Below are 18,861 nucleotides of genomic sequence, written 5' to 3' on the forward strand. Positions count from 1 at the left end.
CCTCTCAGACTTAAAAAAAAAAATGGCTCTGAGCACTATGGGACTTAACTTCTGAGGTCATCAGTCCTCTAGAACTTAGAACTACTTAAACCTAACTAACCTAAGGACATCACACACATCCATGCCCGAGGCAGGATTCGAACCTGCGACCGTAGTGGTCACGCGGTTCCAGACTGTAGCACCTAGAACCGCTCGGCCACACCGGCCGGCTACCTCTCAGATTACTTTGTATTTTGGATACTGGGGTACAGACAGACATCACAACAGTGTTGACCTCGCCACAACGCAACGACTATGCTCATATCCAGAACACAACCAATTGTCTTTTAGCCGCGCCTATGAACAGGTGTAGTTGCCTAAGAAATTTTCGGAAGCACCTTCAGTGGATTCTCTTGTCTTAGTTCGATGAGCACTAACAATGAGCACAAACATCTCACAAAATATTCGACACTATATTTTGACACCCTTCTATATGCGTCCTGTACCAGTGATACCTGACGGGCCCACGTACGTGCTCTGTGCTTCAGGCGGCGCCAGCCCGAGACGGCCGTGTACCAGGTCACCCGGCCGGGACACGACCACTGTGACGTCACGGAGGGCGTGCTGCTCGACATCACGCCGCTCATCGTGGACGGCCGCAAGGTCGTGACGCTATACGACAAGGACCTCACCGAGGGCATCAATCTGCTCATCGGTGAGTCGAGCCGGCCGCGTTCCCTCTTCCTCTGTGCGTACTTGAAACACGTAGGTATTGAAAGACGAGGCAGAAACCATCTCTACGGACATGCAACATGCTGCAGATGAAAAACATGTCTGAACCAATTGAGTTCTCTATGGGCTGTCCTATGCAGCCTATTTATTGTAGGTTAGTCGGCCACAGGGAAATTTTTGTTACGCCTACAATACGGACTGTTTGAAAATGGACATATATACTTCTTAATGGAACTTATGACGAAGCTACAACCATTTATTTCAGAAACAGTCTCGTCACTTACCTCCGCAGAAGGAAAGCCTCAACATCACAACAAAGCTGTACGTTTTATGAGACTAACTGGTCACATTCATGCCTGTCTTACATTACAGTATCGACAGCGACCGCTCTGCGAGTAATATCACTCGCGAAAATTCTCTAATGTTGCTTGTGTTTATTCCTGAATGTTACCTGTGACCAGAACATTAAGATATTTTATTTACGCTAAGAGGTCTTGATGAGTTGGACAATGACTTTCAGCAAGCCAGAGTACGATATCAGGATGTTATGACAAAGGCACTGCTTTATTTTCTACGTCCAAGGTTCCTCTTTAAACATCAAAGAGACATTTGGATGTCATGAGTAACTCTAAGAACTTAAGAAAACCAAACGATTGACTTTCGAGGGAGTAAACATGTACAGCGGTTGGACAAAATTTCGGAGACACTGCGAGAAGTGCATGCTCGAACACAAATGCAGATGACGGACATGCCTGCTGTTATATTTGACCACGAACGGCAACTGTGCAACGTCCTCAGTACGTATCAAGTGTGAGCCGTGGTCCGAACTGCGTTCCATTCCATTGTTGTTGTTGATGTGGTTTCAGTCCTGAGACTGGTTTGATGCAGCTCGCCATGCTACTCTATCCCACGCAAGGTGCTTCATCTCCCAGTACCTACTGCAACCTACATCCTTCTGAATCTGTTTAGTATATTCATCTCTTGGTCTTCCTCTACGATTTTTACCCTCCACGCTGCCCTCCAATACTAAATTGGTCATCCCTTGATGCCTCAGAATACACCCTACCAACCTATCCCTTCTTCTAGTCAAGTTGTACCACAAATTTCTCTTCTTCCAATTCTGTTCAATACCTCCCCATTAGTTATGTTATCTACCCATCTAATCTTCAGCATTCTTCTGTAGCACCACATTTCGAAAGCTTCTATTCTCTTCTTGTCTAAACTATTTATCGTCCACGTTTCACTTCCATACATGGCTACACTCCATACAAATACTTTCAGAAACGACTTCCTGACACTTAAATTTATACTCGATGTTAACAAATTTCTCTTCTTCAGAAACGCTTTCCTTGCCATTGTCAGTCTACATTTTATATCCTCTCTACTTCGACCATCATCAGTTATTTTGCTCCCCAAATATCAAAACTCATTTACTACTTTAAGCGTCTCATTTCCAAATCTAATTCCCGTAGCATCACCCGATTTAATTCGACTTCATTCCATTATCCTCGTTTTGCTTTAGTTGATGTTCATCTTATATCCTCCTTTCAAGACACTGTCCATCCCGTTCAACTGCTCTTCCAGGTCCTTTGCTGTCTCTGGCAGAATTACAATGTCATCGGCGAACCTCAAAGTTCTTCCTTTCAAGACACTGTCCATCCCGTTCAACTGCTCTTCCAGGTCCTTTGCTGTCTCTGGCAGAATTACAATGTCATCGGCGAACCTCAAAGTTTTTTATTTCTTCCCCATGGATTTTAATACCTACTCCGAATTTTTCTTTTGTTTCCTTTACTGCTTGCTCAATATAAAGATTGGATAACATTGGGGATAGGCTACAACCCTGTCTCACTCCCTTCCCAACCACTGCTTCCCTTTCATGTCCCTCGACTCTTATAACTGCCATCTGGTTCCTGTAGAAATTGTAAATAGCCTTTCGCTCCCTGTATTTTACCCCTGCCTCCTTCAGAATTTGAAAGATAGTATTCCAGTCAACATTGTCAAAAGCTTTATCTAAGTCTACAAATGCTAGAAACGTAGGATTGCCTTTTTTAATCTATTTTCTAAGATAAGTCGTAGGGTCAGTATTGCCTCACGTGTTCCTACATTTTTACGGAATCTAAACTGATCTTCCCCGAGGTCAGCTTCTACCAGTTTTTCCATTCGTCTGTAAAGTATTCGTGTTAGTATTTTGCAGCAGTGGCTTATTAAACTGATAGTTCGGTAATTTTCGCATCTGTCAATACTTTGAGTCGGAAATGACTGAAAGCGAACGTGGGCAAATTGTTAGTGCTCGTGTGATGGGTTCTTCCATAACCAAGGTAGGCGAAGTGTTTGGTGTTTCAAGAGGCACTGCATCGAAGAGTTATAACGTATACGGGGAAAGTGAGAAAACATTGCCCGCTAAGTCACAACACTGTCTAACGTGTGTTCTGAGTGATCGCGACAGACAGTCATTGAAGAGGACTGCGATAAAAAATAAGAGGGCGGCAGCTGCATGAGTCACTGCAGAACTGAAAGTCGCACTAGTGAACCAAAAACCAAAACGAAGAGAGCTCCAGCAGCAGGGAATTGCAGGGAGAGCTAAACGTCACTGAATGCCCGTAGCAAGGGAACGTAGTGCCGAAGCCACAACACATGGATTATGGAGCAATGGAAGATATTCATTAGCTCGGGTGAGACTAGTTCCACATTGTTTCCAACATATGGCTGAGTTAACGTTCGCCGTATTCCGTCCCAAGCCTATGGTGAAGACTGCTTCCTGCCAAAAAAGAAACCGGTCGGGGTTTCCGGTGCCGATATTGGCTGCCATATCATACACTACTGGCCATTAAAATTGCTACACAACAAAGATGCCGTGCTACGAAATTTAACCGACCGGTAGCAGATGCTGTGATATGCAAATGATAAGATTTCCAGAGCAACCACACACGGTTGACGCCGGTGGCGGTCCTACAACGAGTTGACATGAAGAAAGTTTCCAACCGATTTCTCATACACAAACAGCAGTTGACCGGCGTTGACTGGTGAAACGTTGTTGTGATGCCTCGTGTAAGGAGGAGAAATGCGTACCACCACGTTTCCGACTTTGATAAAGGTCGGACTGTAGACTATCGCGATTGCGGTTTATCGTATCGCGACATTGGTGCTCACGTCGGTCGAGATACAATGACTGTTAGCAGAGTATGGAATCGGTGGGTTCAGAAGGGTAATACGGAACGCCTTGCTGGATCCCAACATCCTCGTATCACTAGCAGTCGAGATGACAGGCATCTTATCCGCATGGCTGTAACGGATCGTGCAGCCACGTCTCGATCCCTGAGTCAACAGGTGGGGACGTTTGCAAGACAACAACCATCTGCATGAAGTGTTCGACGACGTTTGCTGCAGCATGGAGTATCAGCTCGGAGACAATGCCTGCGGTTACCCTTGACCCTGCATCACAGATAAAAGCACCTACGGTGGTGTACTCAACGACGAACCTGGGTGCACGAATGGCAAATATCATTTTTGCGGGTGAATCCAGGTACTGTTTACAACACCATTATGGTCGCATCCGTGTTTGGCGACGTCGCGGTGAACTCACATTTGAAGCGTGTATTCGTCATCGCCATACTGGCGTATCACCCGGCGTGATGGTATGGGGTGCCATTGGTTACACGTCTCGGTCCATTCTTGTTCGCATTGACGGCACTTTGAACAGTGGACGTTACATTTCAGATCTGTTACGACCCGTGGCACTACCCTGCATTCGATCCCTGAGAAACCCGACATTCCAGCAGGATAATGCACGACCGCATGTTGCAGGTCCTGTACGGGCCTTTCTGGATACAGAAAATGTTCGACTGCTGCCCTGGCCAGCATAATCTCCACATCTCTCACCAATTGAAAACGTCTGGTCAATCGTGACCGAGCAACTGGCTCGTCACAAGACGCCAGTCACTACTCGAACTGTTGTATGTGTTGAAGCTGCATGGGCAGCTGTACCTGTACACGCCATCCAAGCTCTGTCTGACTCAATGCCCAGGCGTATCAAGGCCGTTATTTCGGGCAGAGGTGGTTGTTCTGGGTACTGATTTCTCAGGATCTATGCACCCAAATTGCGTGAAAATGTAATCACATGTCAGTTCTCGTATAATTTATTTGTCCAACGAATACCCGTTTATCATCTGGATTTCTTCTTGTTATTGCAATTTTTCCGATGAGCACCATGGTTACCCTGCAAGATTGCATTACTGCCAAGGGTTATGTATCTATTTTGACTGATCAAGTCCATCCCATGGTACTGTGTTAATTCCCCAGTGGTGATTGCGTGCTCCAAGACAAGACCCCTGTTCACGCAGCTCGCATTGTCCACGACTGGTTTTGTGTTCTGTGAGTACGAGGATCCATCGCATACATGGCCACCACAGTCACCAAATCTAAATACTGTTGTGCCTTTGTGGCCTATATTGCATGGTCGCTATCCGCCTCCATCATCGTTATCCGCAGAAGAGCAGATTACAGTTACAAGAGTGGAAGGTCATAAAAGAGTGTTCGCAGTTGATAAAGGATGGAGAAAAGTTGTAACCTCTCTTTCATGTATCACAGTCTGTTCCCTGAGAAATCAAAGAGAAATTTTAATATGGAATTAAATGTCAGAAAGAAGAAAAGAAGTGGAAGGTGATAATTTAATTCTGTTAGAGGAAGCAAAGGATTGGAAGACCCCTTGAATAGAATGTATAGTCCGTTGAATATAGATTAGAAAATGAGCAACAACAACAGTCAAGCAACAGGAATGTGATGTAGTCCAAATGAATCAGGCAGTACTGAGGGACTTACAAGGCGAAGACCTCAGAAACAGCCTACCAATTAGTTTCATATTTGGCAGGTCGCTTGCGTTCTACCTAAAATGACAGAAATTGAGATTCTTTTTCCTAATACCTCTTCTTATTTGCGAAAACTACACGTACAGTTCAGTATGCGCAGTCGACTCAAAATTGATGGGTTCGACAGATATTTGAAAACTTAGCATTTTTAACCATCATATATAGTGTCCGCAAACGCACATTTTCCTAGAATCCGTGGAAAGAAACTGTCAGGACTGCCACTTACATACCTGTAAGCTACACCACGCTGGTGGACGAAAGAACCGCTGGCGTGGCAACAACGTATTTGCATTGGAAGTGGACAATTCCTCATGGAACTCGGCTGATTTTGTTATTATTTGTACCTTTTTCCCATACGAACATTGAGAGAAATAGAAAGGTTAATGAGGGAAGTCAGTCAATAAGAAATAATAACAAGTTATAGTATTTGAAGAAATATTTCAGAGCAAAGATCGCATTTAAATTTTTATTCTGAAAAGAAAAAAAGAGTTAGGCAAATAAGTTTCTCAAATTGCGAGTATTTTGATCAGTAGAGAATTAAAATTTTAAGCCCCATTGTATTAAACAATTCCGTGTAAAAATGCCCTGAATTTGTCACAAGGGACTATAAACAACCAACCCCATGATGCTTGTTTACGATCAGGCATTGGACATATTTTTGCTTTGAGGCTTCATAATTGCAATGTTTTTCTGGAAACCCAGCGAGAATTGGCCAAACGCACAAATGGCCTAACGATCCGAAGCGTAATTCGTCCTCAACAGTGAGCACCGATTTTACAGTCGATGTTATCGTATATTCGTTACAAATCAAAGTTAATTTCCGAAAAACAAATATTATAAATGCAAACCACGTCTGTTTTTCGCTGAATTTTCATGAGGAAGAATATAGGTGCACGAAGATTATATTCATTAGATATTCTTGATGTTGGAAATATATTTGCTGCGGGTGTTAATATGCCAAGTACCATCCATGTAGTTGTTTGGAAGAAACTGACCACACGTAACAAAATGAATGAAGCAGTTGCTGTAAGGCGATCATGATTAAAATTTTCGTATTCTTTACTAATCAAATCGTTTGAGTGATTTATTTGACCACTTTGTTATTATTCATTGTTGTTTTACTTACATTATTAACCACCCAGTTCCTACCAAATTACGAAAAATACAATTAAATAATACAACTGTTTTCCCTCAGAAATGGAGAATGGGTTCTCCGCTCCCAGCCGAATGCCTTGGTTGCTATCCAAGCGGCCCTTTCGCTCGCCAGTGTGTGCCTTAGATGCCTGAAGTGGCAGTCATAACAATTTCTTTCCTCGATTTCTAGGAAAACATGCGTTTGTGGATCCCGAATATAGTGATGATGAGAAATGACCAGTTTTCAATTATCTACCGATCCCGTCAATACTGAGACGATTGAATTAGGGGTGTTTTTCTCAAAAACGGAGAAATGTTGAGCCAAAAAAATCTTATATTCTTTTATTTTATGTTGTACACAAGCGACGTGCCAAATATGAGCCGATCCGGTTGGTCGTGTCTAAGGCCTTCCCCTTGTTACATTAGGAAACGAGATACTGGAGGAAAAACGCCTGACGATGGCAGAAATAAAGAGAAAATAAAATTAGAACTCATATAGCAAAAAAGAGAGAGGTAATAAAAATTTAAGTGTTAGAAGAGTTTATATTTGCATGGAATGTAGCCTCGTATGGAAGGAAACTGAGCAATAAACAATATAGACAAGAGGCGAGTAGAAGTTTTAGAATACGGCGCTATAGTAGAATGCTGAGGGCTAGACAGGTAGACGGGATAACTAATGAAGAGGTAATAAATAGAATTATGACAAAAAGACGTTTATGGCACATCATGGCTAAAAGAAGGGATCAGATGAAGGAACACCTACTAAGGCATCAAGGTAAAGTTGATTCTATGTTGGAGGTAGGTGTCGAGGCCTAAAATGTAAGGCCAAAGCTTCACTAAAGGAAAGAGGCTTCAAATTTATGCAGTTTAACAGCAGTGCAAAGATGAAGAGGCTTGTACAGGAGCCAGCTGGTGTGGTCGAGCGGTTCTAGGCGCTTCAGTCTGGAACTGCGCAACCGCTATGGTCGCAGGTTCGAATCCTGCCTCGGGCATGGATGTGTGTGATGTCCTTAGGTTTGTTGGATTTAAGTAGTTCTAAGTTCTAGGGGACTGATGACCTCAGATTTTAAGTCCCATAGTGCTCAGAGCCATTTGAACCATTTTTGCTTGTACAGGGAAATTGCGTCAGATTTTTCATTTATCTACCCATGGCCGTAGAAGATCACCACATGAATGTTTGGCAATGTGTATTAAAATGACTTTGTTCATATCCGACTACTATTTGCATGTCTGGTTCATGAAAGAAAAAACAATAAGTGAATGAGAAAACTATTTATAATTGTTTTCCGTGAAATTTCTGGGGTTTATTTCGATTCATAATGAATTGCGAACGCCAATTTTCGGTAAAGCGATCCGTTATGCGCGGTTTGCCGCGAAATTATTGCCAACGTCTGAAACGCTCAGCAGTGTTAGTGAAGTTTATTTCACGAGTGAGATACACACGAAGAAAGGTCACTGTAGCAAAACTGCCTTCGTGTGATGCTCGTCTTGTACGGAATTTCTGTGTTTAGATTGTTTGTCTGCAGCTCGTGGTCGTGCGGTAGCGTTCTTGCTTCCCGCACCCGGGTTCCTGGGTTCGATTCCCGGCGGGGTCAGGGATTTTCTCTGCCTCGTGATGACTGGGTGTTGTGTGCTGTCCTTAGGTTAGTTAGGTTTAATTAGTTCTAAGTTCTAGGTGACTGATGACCATAGCTGTTAAGTCCCATAGTGCTCAGAGCCATTAGATTGTTTCTTCGACCGGTATCATCCAAGGGAATGGAGTAAAACTTCCTGAAGAATAATCATGAGAATAAAATATAAGAACTGATACATGAATGAAATATAAGAATATGAGTATTAAACAGGATAATCTCTAAAATTCCATATACACACGTATTATGCAATAAATGCCAAACTCAGTGTTAATTTCACAGTTAGTATAACGCCATGTGTCCTCTGACATGATGAGAAACATTCTTGTAGTGAACTGCTAGGGACATGGGTAGGTACTCGGAAATAAATAAATAAATAAAATGAAATAAAAGAAATAAAACAATAATTTGATTTCGAACACGGGGCACGGCGCTAGTCTCTGCACCACCGTTTCAGCCGCGACTACTGCATCCAAATTACGTCAACTTTGGCTGTCGTTTCCTCAGAAACGTTCGAATATCCACGAATAAGGCGATGCACCTGTCTGCTTATCTTAACTCCTCTTTCACTGATCGAAGTTTCTGTGAAAACGGGTTACGGCACTTGTCGTGTTCTTCTCACAACTGAAACAAAAAGCACGAAAAGGAAGCAATATCTATCGCAGAGTTGCATCACAGTAGCTCGTCGGACGGTGGAGGGAGAGGCATCTGCCGCAGGCCCTGTGTGAGGAGCGTCCAGGAGGGTTCGTGCTTTCTCGGCCACTTCCCGTGGGCCTGATGGCAGATAGCTTTCGGGTGAGATGCGCTCCGAGATAGCCCACGCTGGACAAAGCAGGCGGACGGCCACTCTCGCCGGAGAGCCATGTCACAGGCCGGCCGCCCCTCTGACGTCACCCCCACCCTGCTGACGCGACCCACTCAGCGGACTACCTGCTTTCAGCTTGTCCCGTGCTGTGCTGCATACATTACTCAGGGACCACGTTTTAGCGGCGAGCTGCTTATAAAACGGCGAAGCCTGCAGATGCCACACATTGTGTGACAGAAGATAATCCGAGTAGAGCTATAGTTTCCCACCATCCACCTCGTTCAAATGGCTCTGAGCACTATAGGACTTAACAGCTGTGGTCACCAGTCCCCTAGAACTTAGAACTACTTAAACCTAACTAACCTAAGGACATCACACACATCCATGCCCGAGGCAGGATTCGAACCTGCCACCGAAGCAGTCGCGCGGTTCCGGACTGCGTGCCTAGAACCAACCGCGAGACCACTGCGGCCGGCATCCTCCTAGTAATCTGTGAGTGAACAAATCTGATAAGTATGGTATTGACACAATTAGATGTTATTTGCAAATAATGATCCGCAGAAGCAACCACTTATCATTACAGCAAAAGCGACTGGATAAAAATAAAATAGGTGTTTTGAAGGTGGTGCAATTCAGTTTTTTCCGGTTTATTTTTTTTTTTGTTAAAGCCTTTGATGTAGATTCACACATGCTGTCAACAGATCATTTACTTCCAGGCAATTGCAAATCACTGAGTACATAACTTCTGTAAATCACCCTTTAGTAATCTGTTTATTATTATAAAGGTAGTTATGAGAATAGAAACAAACTCACTGATCGTGAGATAAACGATTTTGATAGAAATAAAAGTATTTGAGGAAGGAAAGAAAAACAAGGAGTAAATATTTATTATTTGGAAAGAGAAACAAGGGGTAAATAATGATTATTTGCTACGCACTTGGACTGAGATAGAAGAGATATCATTGCATCCATCAAAAATATAGTGGAAAAATATTTTTGCATGTAAACATAAAAGATAAATTATAGTAATATTTTAGGAAGTAAATAAAATATTATATTATACCTTCCCTCTCTATATGTATGAACTGAAGTCCTGTGCTCGGTTGTTTTGTATATCTGGACTACTCTCAGGAACTATTGTAGTTATTTTGTTACAGTCTTGGAATTAATTCTTCGGACTACATCTTGCAGTGTATGATGCGACAAAAAAATTATTCAGATAGTTAAGGGAGACAAAAATGCAATAGTCATGGGGGACTGGAATTCAATAGTAGGAAAAGGAAGAGAAGGAAAAGTAGTAGGTGAATATGGAATGGGGGTAAGGAATGAAAGAGGAAGCCGCCTGGTAGAATTCTGCACAGAGAATAACTTAATCGTGGCTAACACTTGGTTTAAGAATCATGAAAGAAGGCTGTATACGTGGAAGAGGCCCAGAGACAGTGGAAGGTTTCACATAGATTTTATAATGGTAAGACAGAGATTTAGGAACCAGATTTTAAATTGTAAAATATTTCCAAAGAGCAGATGTGGTCACTGACCACAATCTATTGGTTATGAACTGTAGATTAGAACTGCAAAAAGGAGGAAATTTAAGAAAAAGACGAGGCCTAGTAGAAATCCTTGGGAAACAGCAGAGATACTGACTTTAATTGATGAAAGGAGAAAATATAAATATGGAGTAAATGAAGAAGGCGAAAAGGAATACAAACGTCTCAAAAATGATATGGACTAGGAGTACAATGTGACTAAGCAGGGATGGCTAGAGGACAAATGTAAGGATGTAGAGGCATATATCACTACGGGTACGATAGAACCTGCATACAGGAAAATAAAAGAGATCTTTGGAGACAAGAGAACCACCTGTATGAATATCAAGAGCTCAGATGGAAAACCGGTTCTAAGGAAAGAACGGATAGCAGAAAGGAGCAAGGAGTACATAGAGGGTCTATACAAGGGCGAAGTAATTGCGGGCAGTGTTATGGAAATGGAAAAGGACGTAGATGAAGATGAAATGGGTGATATGATACTGCGAGAATTTGACAGAGCACTGAAAGACCCAAGTCGAAACAAGACCCCGGTAGTAGACAACATTCCCTTAGAACTACTGATAGCCTTGGGAGAGCCAGCCATGACAGATGTATGAGACAGGAGAGATACAATCAGACTAAAAGAAGAATGTAATAATTCCAATCCCAAAGAAAGCAGGTGTTGACAGGTGTGAAAATTACCGAACAAACAGGTTAATACGCCACGGCTGCAAAATATTAACAAGAATTCCCTACAGACGATTGGAAAAACTGTTAGAAGCTGGCCTTGGGGAAGATCAGTCTGGATTCTGTAGAAATATTGGAACATGCGAGGCAATACTGACCCTACGATTTTTCTTAGAAGACACTGTAGATTAAGGACAGACAAACCTATGTTTCTAGCATTTGTATATCTAGAGAAAGTTTTTACAATGTTGATTGTAATACTCTGTTCCAAGTTCTGAAGATTGCAGGGGTAAAATACAGGGAATGAAAGGCTATTTACAATCTGTACATATACCAGACGGCAATTATAAGAGTTGAGAGGCATGAAAGGGAAGCAGTGGTTGGGAAGGAAGTGAGACAGCCTATCCCCAATGTTATTCAATCTGTATTCAGAGCAAGCAGTAAAGGAAACAAAAGAAAAATTTGGAATAGGAATTAAAATCCATGGAGAAGAAATAAAAACTTTGAGGTTTGCCGATGACATTGTGATTCTGTCGAGACAGCAAAGGAGTTGGAAGATCAGCTGAACGTAATGGACAGTGCCTTAAGGATATTAGATGAACATCAACAAAAGCAAAACGCGGATGATGGAATGTAATAGAATTAGGTGTTGCTGAGGGAATTAGATGAGGAAATGAGACACTTAAAGTAGTAAATGAGTTTTGCTATTTGAAGAGCAAAAGAACCGATGATGGTCGAAGTGGAGAGGATATAAAATGTAGACTGGCAATGGCAAGGAAAGCGTTTCTGAAGAAGAGAAATTTGTTAACATCGAGTATAGATTTAAGTGTCAGAAAGTCTTTTCTGAAACTATTTGTACGGAGGGTAGCCATGTATGGAAGCGAAACATGGAGGATAAATACTTCAGCCAAGAAGAGACTAGAAGCGTTCGAAATGCGGTGCTACAGAAGAATGCTGAAAGTTAGATGGTTAGAGCTCGTAATTAATGAGGAGGTACTGGATTGAATTGGGGATGAAAGGAATTTGTGGCACAAATTGACTAGAAGAAGGGATCAGTTTGTGGGACACGTTCTGAGCATCGAAGCATAACCAATGTAGTATTGGAGGGAAGAGAGGAAAGTAGAAATTGTAGAGGGAGACCAAGGGATTCATACATTAAGCAGATTCAGAAGGGCGGAAGTTGCAGTAGCTACTCGGAGATGAAGAAACTTGCACAGGATAGAGTAGCATAGAGAGCTGCATCAAACCGGTCTCTGGACTGAAGACCACAACAATAACAGCAACAACACCTTGCAAGTATCGATATCGATAACTGGCCAAAATCGTGACTCTCAGGATGGATCTATATACATAATTATGTTTATACATAACCATCAATGCGTGAGACCTACTAGCACTTGGCCAATTTTTTCATAAGTACTTTATTGTTATTTTGTATACCACGGTGTTTCACCTGCGTAGCTATTTTCAAGTAAAACTTTTAACCCGTTAAATACATATGATTTGCGTTACAGTCATATAATTCCATGAGCAGTGGTTGATTTGCTGAGCTTAGTAGTTGCATGCATGGTATCCAGACTTATACAAACAGTATCGCACAGATAGGCCATTTACTGATGTGAGGAGGCAAATGCACAGTGTGCACCACCCATAAAGTTATTTGACTGCAACCAGAAACAAATGTGTTTCCTGGGTTAAAAGTTTTGAAGATGACTGGAAAGAGGAAACGTCGTGGTAAAAAAAAAAAAAAAAAAAAAAAAAAAAAAAAAAAAAAAAAAAAAAAAAATTGCTAACGTAAAAAGAACACCCAATGCGTGAAACTAATTCCGACAAGAAATTTCAGTTCATTTACAAAATTATCGTTGACCATAAGGGAGACTCAATTGGCCCCAAGTATTTGCCTTTGCGAATGTTCTTTACCAGATAGAAAAACTACAGAACTGGCGCGGCGACAAGAACAGTTCGGTAGACACTGCTTCAGCTTACAAAGTGTGAATACGCGTAGATGAAGAATGATGAATTTAAAAGTCGGAAGTTCACAGAAAATTAAATGAAAATCACAGATCGTGACTGCAGCCTGAAGAACAATCCCGAAAACATATGAAGCTGGCGTTTGCTGTGGACCTCTTTTTTTTACTCTCTTTATTTTTACCCCTCTATTGCAGACCATTGCTCATGTGTGTTTCAAAGGGAAACTAAAAAAAGGGGTCACTTGGCGGCCGTTTTATCGAGCTGGCTTTATTGTGTCGGCGCGTGCACGCCACCGCAGTTAATGGAGTTTGTGTGTAGTGCGTCCCACCGGCACCACAACACATCTGGCAACGGAAAAACTGCAATATCGCGGTAACAGCCGTTTCTCTGTCTCACAAAGCATTTTTACTGCCCAAAATCAGCGTAGTGGGCAGTGTAGCATTGTATCTCGCCCGGGACTAGCAAGTAGCCCCCGCATTCACGATGTAAAAAGATCTCCAGTGAACACTGCGGACAAACAGTAAATTATTTCCACATTGGACTTAAAAAAAACTTAGGTGAGGTCCCAGTAAGACTGAAAGCTTAACATATTCGAATCGTATGCTCCAATGTTTCACAGGCGTAATTACATGAAGTATTTCTGCCGTTACGTAAGCAGTGTTTGCTTTCATAACAGTTGAAACAGTCTCAAGCTACAGTCATACTTCTGCTATTAATCTGTGGAAAACGATTGCGTAAAATTATTCCACCTTTGTCGGTAATAACTGATGAGACATCACTGCATTTTCTGTTTAGACTACTTTAAGAATATTAATAATTATTGTGCGACTTTCAGTAGAAAAACTTTCTTTAGTATCTTTAAGGGAAAGACTGAATAGAGTATGACAAGTTTTTCGCAGCAACGAAGTGGCTATAGGGCTGGTAGATAATGATTACGCAACATCCACTGTCTTAGAGGTAAAAACTAGCAGAGCTATTGACAGGGAAATGCACATTACTTTTGTCGATTTGGAAAAAGCGTAAGACAACATCCCAAGAAGAGACTAAAAGTACAAGATAAATGCATTGAAATAGTTATGAGAATGTACAAAGGTACAGAAGCAAAAGTAAAGATGGGTAAAAGAATAACAGGGAGCTTCAAAGCCACCAATGGCTTTATGAAAGTTTGCAGTCTAACCCCTATTACATTTTGACGTAACTTATACATAGAACAAGCGTTGGAGGCACGGTTCCAAAAATTGTTGAGGAATGAGTATGTTAATTGGACAGGACAGAATGCATTCATTACTTCTTGAAAATGACCAGCTAATTTTCGAAAATAACAGTCTAGGTATGAAGCACGTTCTGGATAAATTCCAAAAGGAATACATAAGATACGATCTAAAACTTAATTTCCTTAAGACAGAGTACATGTGTATCGGCAGACCAGGAAGGGATTTAATTCTCAAAACCAAAAAAATAGAAAAAATGTGAATTGTAATATTTAGTTTCTATTATATACTCTGACGGCACATATGACAAAAATATCGAGACCAAAGCAATGTATGTACTGTGATCGTAATACTGTTTTCGCCATTCTTATTGTAACAAATACTGCACCAATTAGCATGTTTTCCGGCTAATTACTTCTCTTAATTTTATTATGCTTAATTTTTAATTCGTTGAATTATCAAATGAACAGAACATCAAGCGGCAGTGTGTCTGCTTGACGGGACGCACGCAAGAGTCGCACAGTGAAGGCTTCCGTGATAAACGTACGGATGTCGTAGGCGTTTCGGCCGATAGCGTGGCTACAGTACAGAATGAGGGGCCTCCGAATCCGTCTGCGGTGCCACGTTAATTTTCCAAGTGGCAGGGGCAGCGTAGGCAGCACCGCTGTACATCCACCGTCAGCAAATAAGTCCGCAGAGAACTTCCTCTCAATGACGGGCTCGTATTCAGCGCCGTTTATCACCTGGCCATGCAACAAAAGCTCTGCGGTTTGAAATGTAGAAGGGGGCTACCTAAATATAAATCTACGCCTAAGTGTGGTGCTCAATACGTAATGCAACACATTTTTTTTTCTTTCATGAAGAAGTTTAGTTTTATTCAGGATTCCAATATTCCATACTCTTCCCCACTCTTCTGGCTACAAAATCATATTTTTCAACATGATCTCCGTTCAGTGCGACTGCATTACACCATTTACTCGAAGGGCCTGTATGCCCTTATGGTACCATAGTACTGGTAGACGTCGGAGCTAAAGTCTTGTTGCATCAATAACCTTTCCATCATCTACGTACCGCTTCCTGCGGAGTGCATCCTACATTGGGCCAAACAGATGAAAGTCAGAAGGCGAGAGATGCGGGCGTCCCAGTTGGTGAACGACTGTATCAGCGCTACCAACAGAGACGTCCAGTTTCGCAGCGAGGTTTCAGTGTGACCTGTCGATCACCTTGAGTGAGAGTGTCTGCGAGTTCCAACATTGCTGGCACGAGAGTTATCAGACGGATTTGTGCGGCATTGATAGATCTCGCCCAAAGACTCGTCGTGCTTTTGTTGACAGCCAGGTCTCCGTACACATTCTGCAACCGCCTGTGAATATCAGCGATGCTCTGGTTTTCCACCAAAAGAAACTCAATGACGGCTTTCAACTTGGAACGCAATTCTGCTACAAACGCCATTTTGAAAGATACATATAGCACCGCCTTCTATCGGAAATTGATGAAACTATGGGGGTTAAAGCGTGAATATTCCAGGAAGTCCCACAGCAAAATCTGAATTTTTTCAACCGACATTAGCAGCGAAAAAATGTGTTTCATTACTTTTTGAACACCCGTCGCACGTATAGAACTGCAGAGGTTGGACAAAAATGTGGATACACAGGGAGATGTGTATGACTGAACATAAATATCATGTTACCTTCCATTAGGAAAGTGGGAGCACTAAGCGACAGTGGTGTGATTTATAAATTATAGAGCGCTGCAATCAGGCGTCCTTTCTTGGCAGTGCTTATTTAGCAAATCCAAATTTTGGCTAATGCCTAGCCGTTATCAGTGCACTATTTTGTAGTCTCTATGCATGTCAGTTCCTTCTTGTTCGGGCGTCAGTCACAGTTCTTTGAATACTCAAAGTATTCAAAGAACTGTGGCCGCGCAAGATTAGCCGAGCGCTCTGGCGCTGCAGTCATGGACTGTGCGGCTGGTCCCGGCGGAGGTTCGAGTCCTATCTCGGGCGTGGGTGTGTGTGTTTCTCCTTAGGATAATTTAGGTTAAGTCGTGTGTAAGCTTAGGGACTGATGATCTTCGCATTTATGTCCCATAAGATTTAACAATTAAAAAAAGCATGGAGAGCTACCTCAAACCAGTCTTTGGACTGAATACCACAACAACAACAATAATGACAGGTGAAATATATGTACAAATACGTGTGAAATATTTTAAATACCGGGTGATCAGAAACCGTCTGAAAAGGTTGCAAGGAGGCTATGTGGTAGTTTGTGCTGAGAAATAACTGTGAAGAAATAAGTCGACAAGCTGAGCTGTCTCCCAGTTACTTAGCACTGAATATAGGCAATTAGTTATTTGCGCGCATATTCAAGCGGCCCACCAGATGGGATTAGTGTCAGAGATTCTACTAGCGTAGGTGATAGCGAACGAGTCAGCTCAGCCTTTGGCTCGAGTTCGATCGTTACTACCGTCCTTTATTAAGTTTTTGTATCGCTGTTTTACTCGGTTTTATGAAATCTAACGAAGAACACGTTGGATTCACCGTCTCTGACGGGGTGCCTGAATTTGCGAGCGCAACGGCCCGACTAACTAACTTCAATGCTAATTAACTCGGAAACGGCGGAAGGCATGGAACTTTTTTCTTAACAGTTATTTCTAACACCACCTTTTCAGACTGTTTCTGTAGCCCCCTCCCGTGTGTGAGTGATGTGTGTACACGATTGAAGAAATGCGTAAAAATGTACTCCTAATTCCCTGTACCGATTTCAATCAAACTTGGTAAACATATTACTTACTGTCCAAAAAGGAATACTATGGGGTAAGAACCACCAACCTCGTATTGAAGTGGAGGTGAGGCACAAAGTAAGATGGGGAGGAAGAAGTGGACTGAGAATGTGGGGGAGTAGGAGTTGTAGAGATGCACAGAGAGGAGAGCAGGAGGAGATACAAATGGCTCTGAGCACTATGGGACTCAACTGCTGAGGTCATTAGTGCCCTAGAACTTAGAACTAGTTAAACCTAACTAACCTAAGGACATCACACACATCCATGTCCGAGGCAGGATTCGAACCTGCGACCGTAGCGGTCTCGCTGTTCCAGACTGCAGCGCCAGAACCGCGCGGCCACTTCGGCCGGCGAGGAGATACACACAGAAAGGTTGGTTGAAGAGGTAGACAGGGAGAGAGGGCAGGAGAAAATGGGCAGACAGAGGGGGCAGTATGAGATGGACAGGCATAGCAGGAGGCAGAAATGAACAGGGAGGGGGAGGATGTGATGGATAGAGAGAGAGAGAGAGAGAGAGAGAGAGACAAAGAGAGAGAGACAGAGAGAGAGAGAGAGAGAGAGAGAGAGGAAAAGAGAGAGAGAGGGGGTGGGGAGGAGGAGGTGTACTAATAGAAGATTAGAATAAACTCTTATCCAGGGTGCTCAGCTAGTAGAATTATACAAGAGTACATTAACAATGTGTTTCGGAAGAGTTCTCGGTAAGCACGACAGCATGAACGTCACGCAGGTGTTTTGCGTGTTGCGGCTCAGTAGCGGCCTTTCGCACAATGCAGGGACGGCGCGGTGGGTACCGCCAGCTGGTAGATGGAGCCGGCAGCTGCCGCCTTGCTAAGCTGCTTACAGTGGGCGGCCCACGCACCGGCAGCGCTGGATCAGGCGCTCACACAGTGTTAGTTAGCGGCGATGCAACAAAAAGCGGGAGGGGCCGGGCGGTTCTCAACTCTGCCCCGGCTGCAGACACACAAGGCGTGTACAGCCTCTCACGCACCCGTCAAACAACTATGGCTAGCATGTACGTCAGTATATGCACTGTCAAGCCAAAACATTGTGACAACTGCCCACCACGACACCGGATGCTGCCTGATGGATTTGTAGGCATGTGTCGCACACATGGACGGGTGGTCACCCTAGCCAACAGATGGGCTGCACATGGAGCAATCCATTCAGATAAGGGACTCTGACAAAAGGCAGATTATTATTACGCACAGCCTGTGAACGAAGCAGGTCGAATGTTCACGTGCTACCGTTGTGACCATCTACGGACAGAGGTAGAAGGACAGTGAAACTACCACAAGGGCCTAAATGCTTCGACGTTCACTACTCTTCACAGAACGTAGGTTTCGGAGGCTTGTCTGCTCTGTGAAGTAGGATACATAGTGGTCTGTGGCGTCTCTGCCGAAAGAGCACGACGCTGGGCACGCTCAAGTTTCTCGGAACGCGCCGTTCATCGTACACTGCTGAGCATGGAGCCCCGCAGCAGACCACTCTTGTGTGTTCAAATGTTTACACTAGGTCGATGATCCTCTCCACAAACGCCGT

General features: G+C 43.0%; 1 protein-coding gene across 1 annotated transcript in view; it reads left to right on the forward strand.

Moving 5' to 3' along the window:
• Positions 1–18,861, forward strand: part of LOC124778265 (delta and Notch-like epidermal growth factor-related receptor) — a 561,289-nt gene that overhangs the window by 213,028 nt on the left and 329,400 nt on the right. Inside the window, exon 4 of the mRNA XM_047253631.1 lies at positions 528–694. Within this exon, the coding sequence (XP_047109587.1) occupies positions 528–694 (167 nt within the window). The remainder of the gene's footprint in view (positions 1–527; positions 695–18,861) is intronic.

This window comes from Schistocerca piceifrons, chromosome 1, assembly GCF_021461385.2.
Source record: "Schistocerca piceifrons isolate TAMUIC-IGC-003096 chromosome 1, iqSchPice1.1, whole genome shotgun sequence".
Taxonomy (NCBI): Eukaryota; Metazoa; Arthropoda; class Insecta; order Orthoptera; family Acrididae; genus Schistocerca; species Schistocerca piceifrons.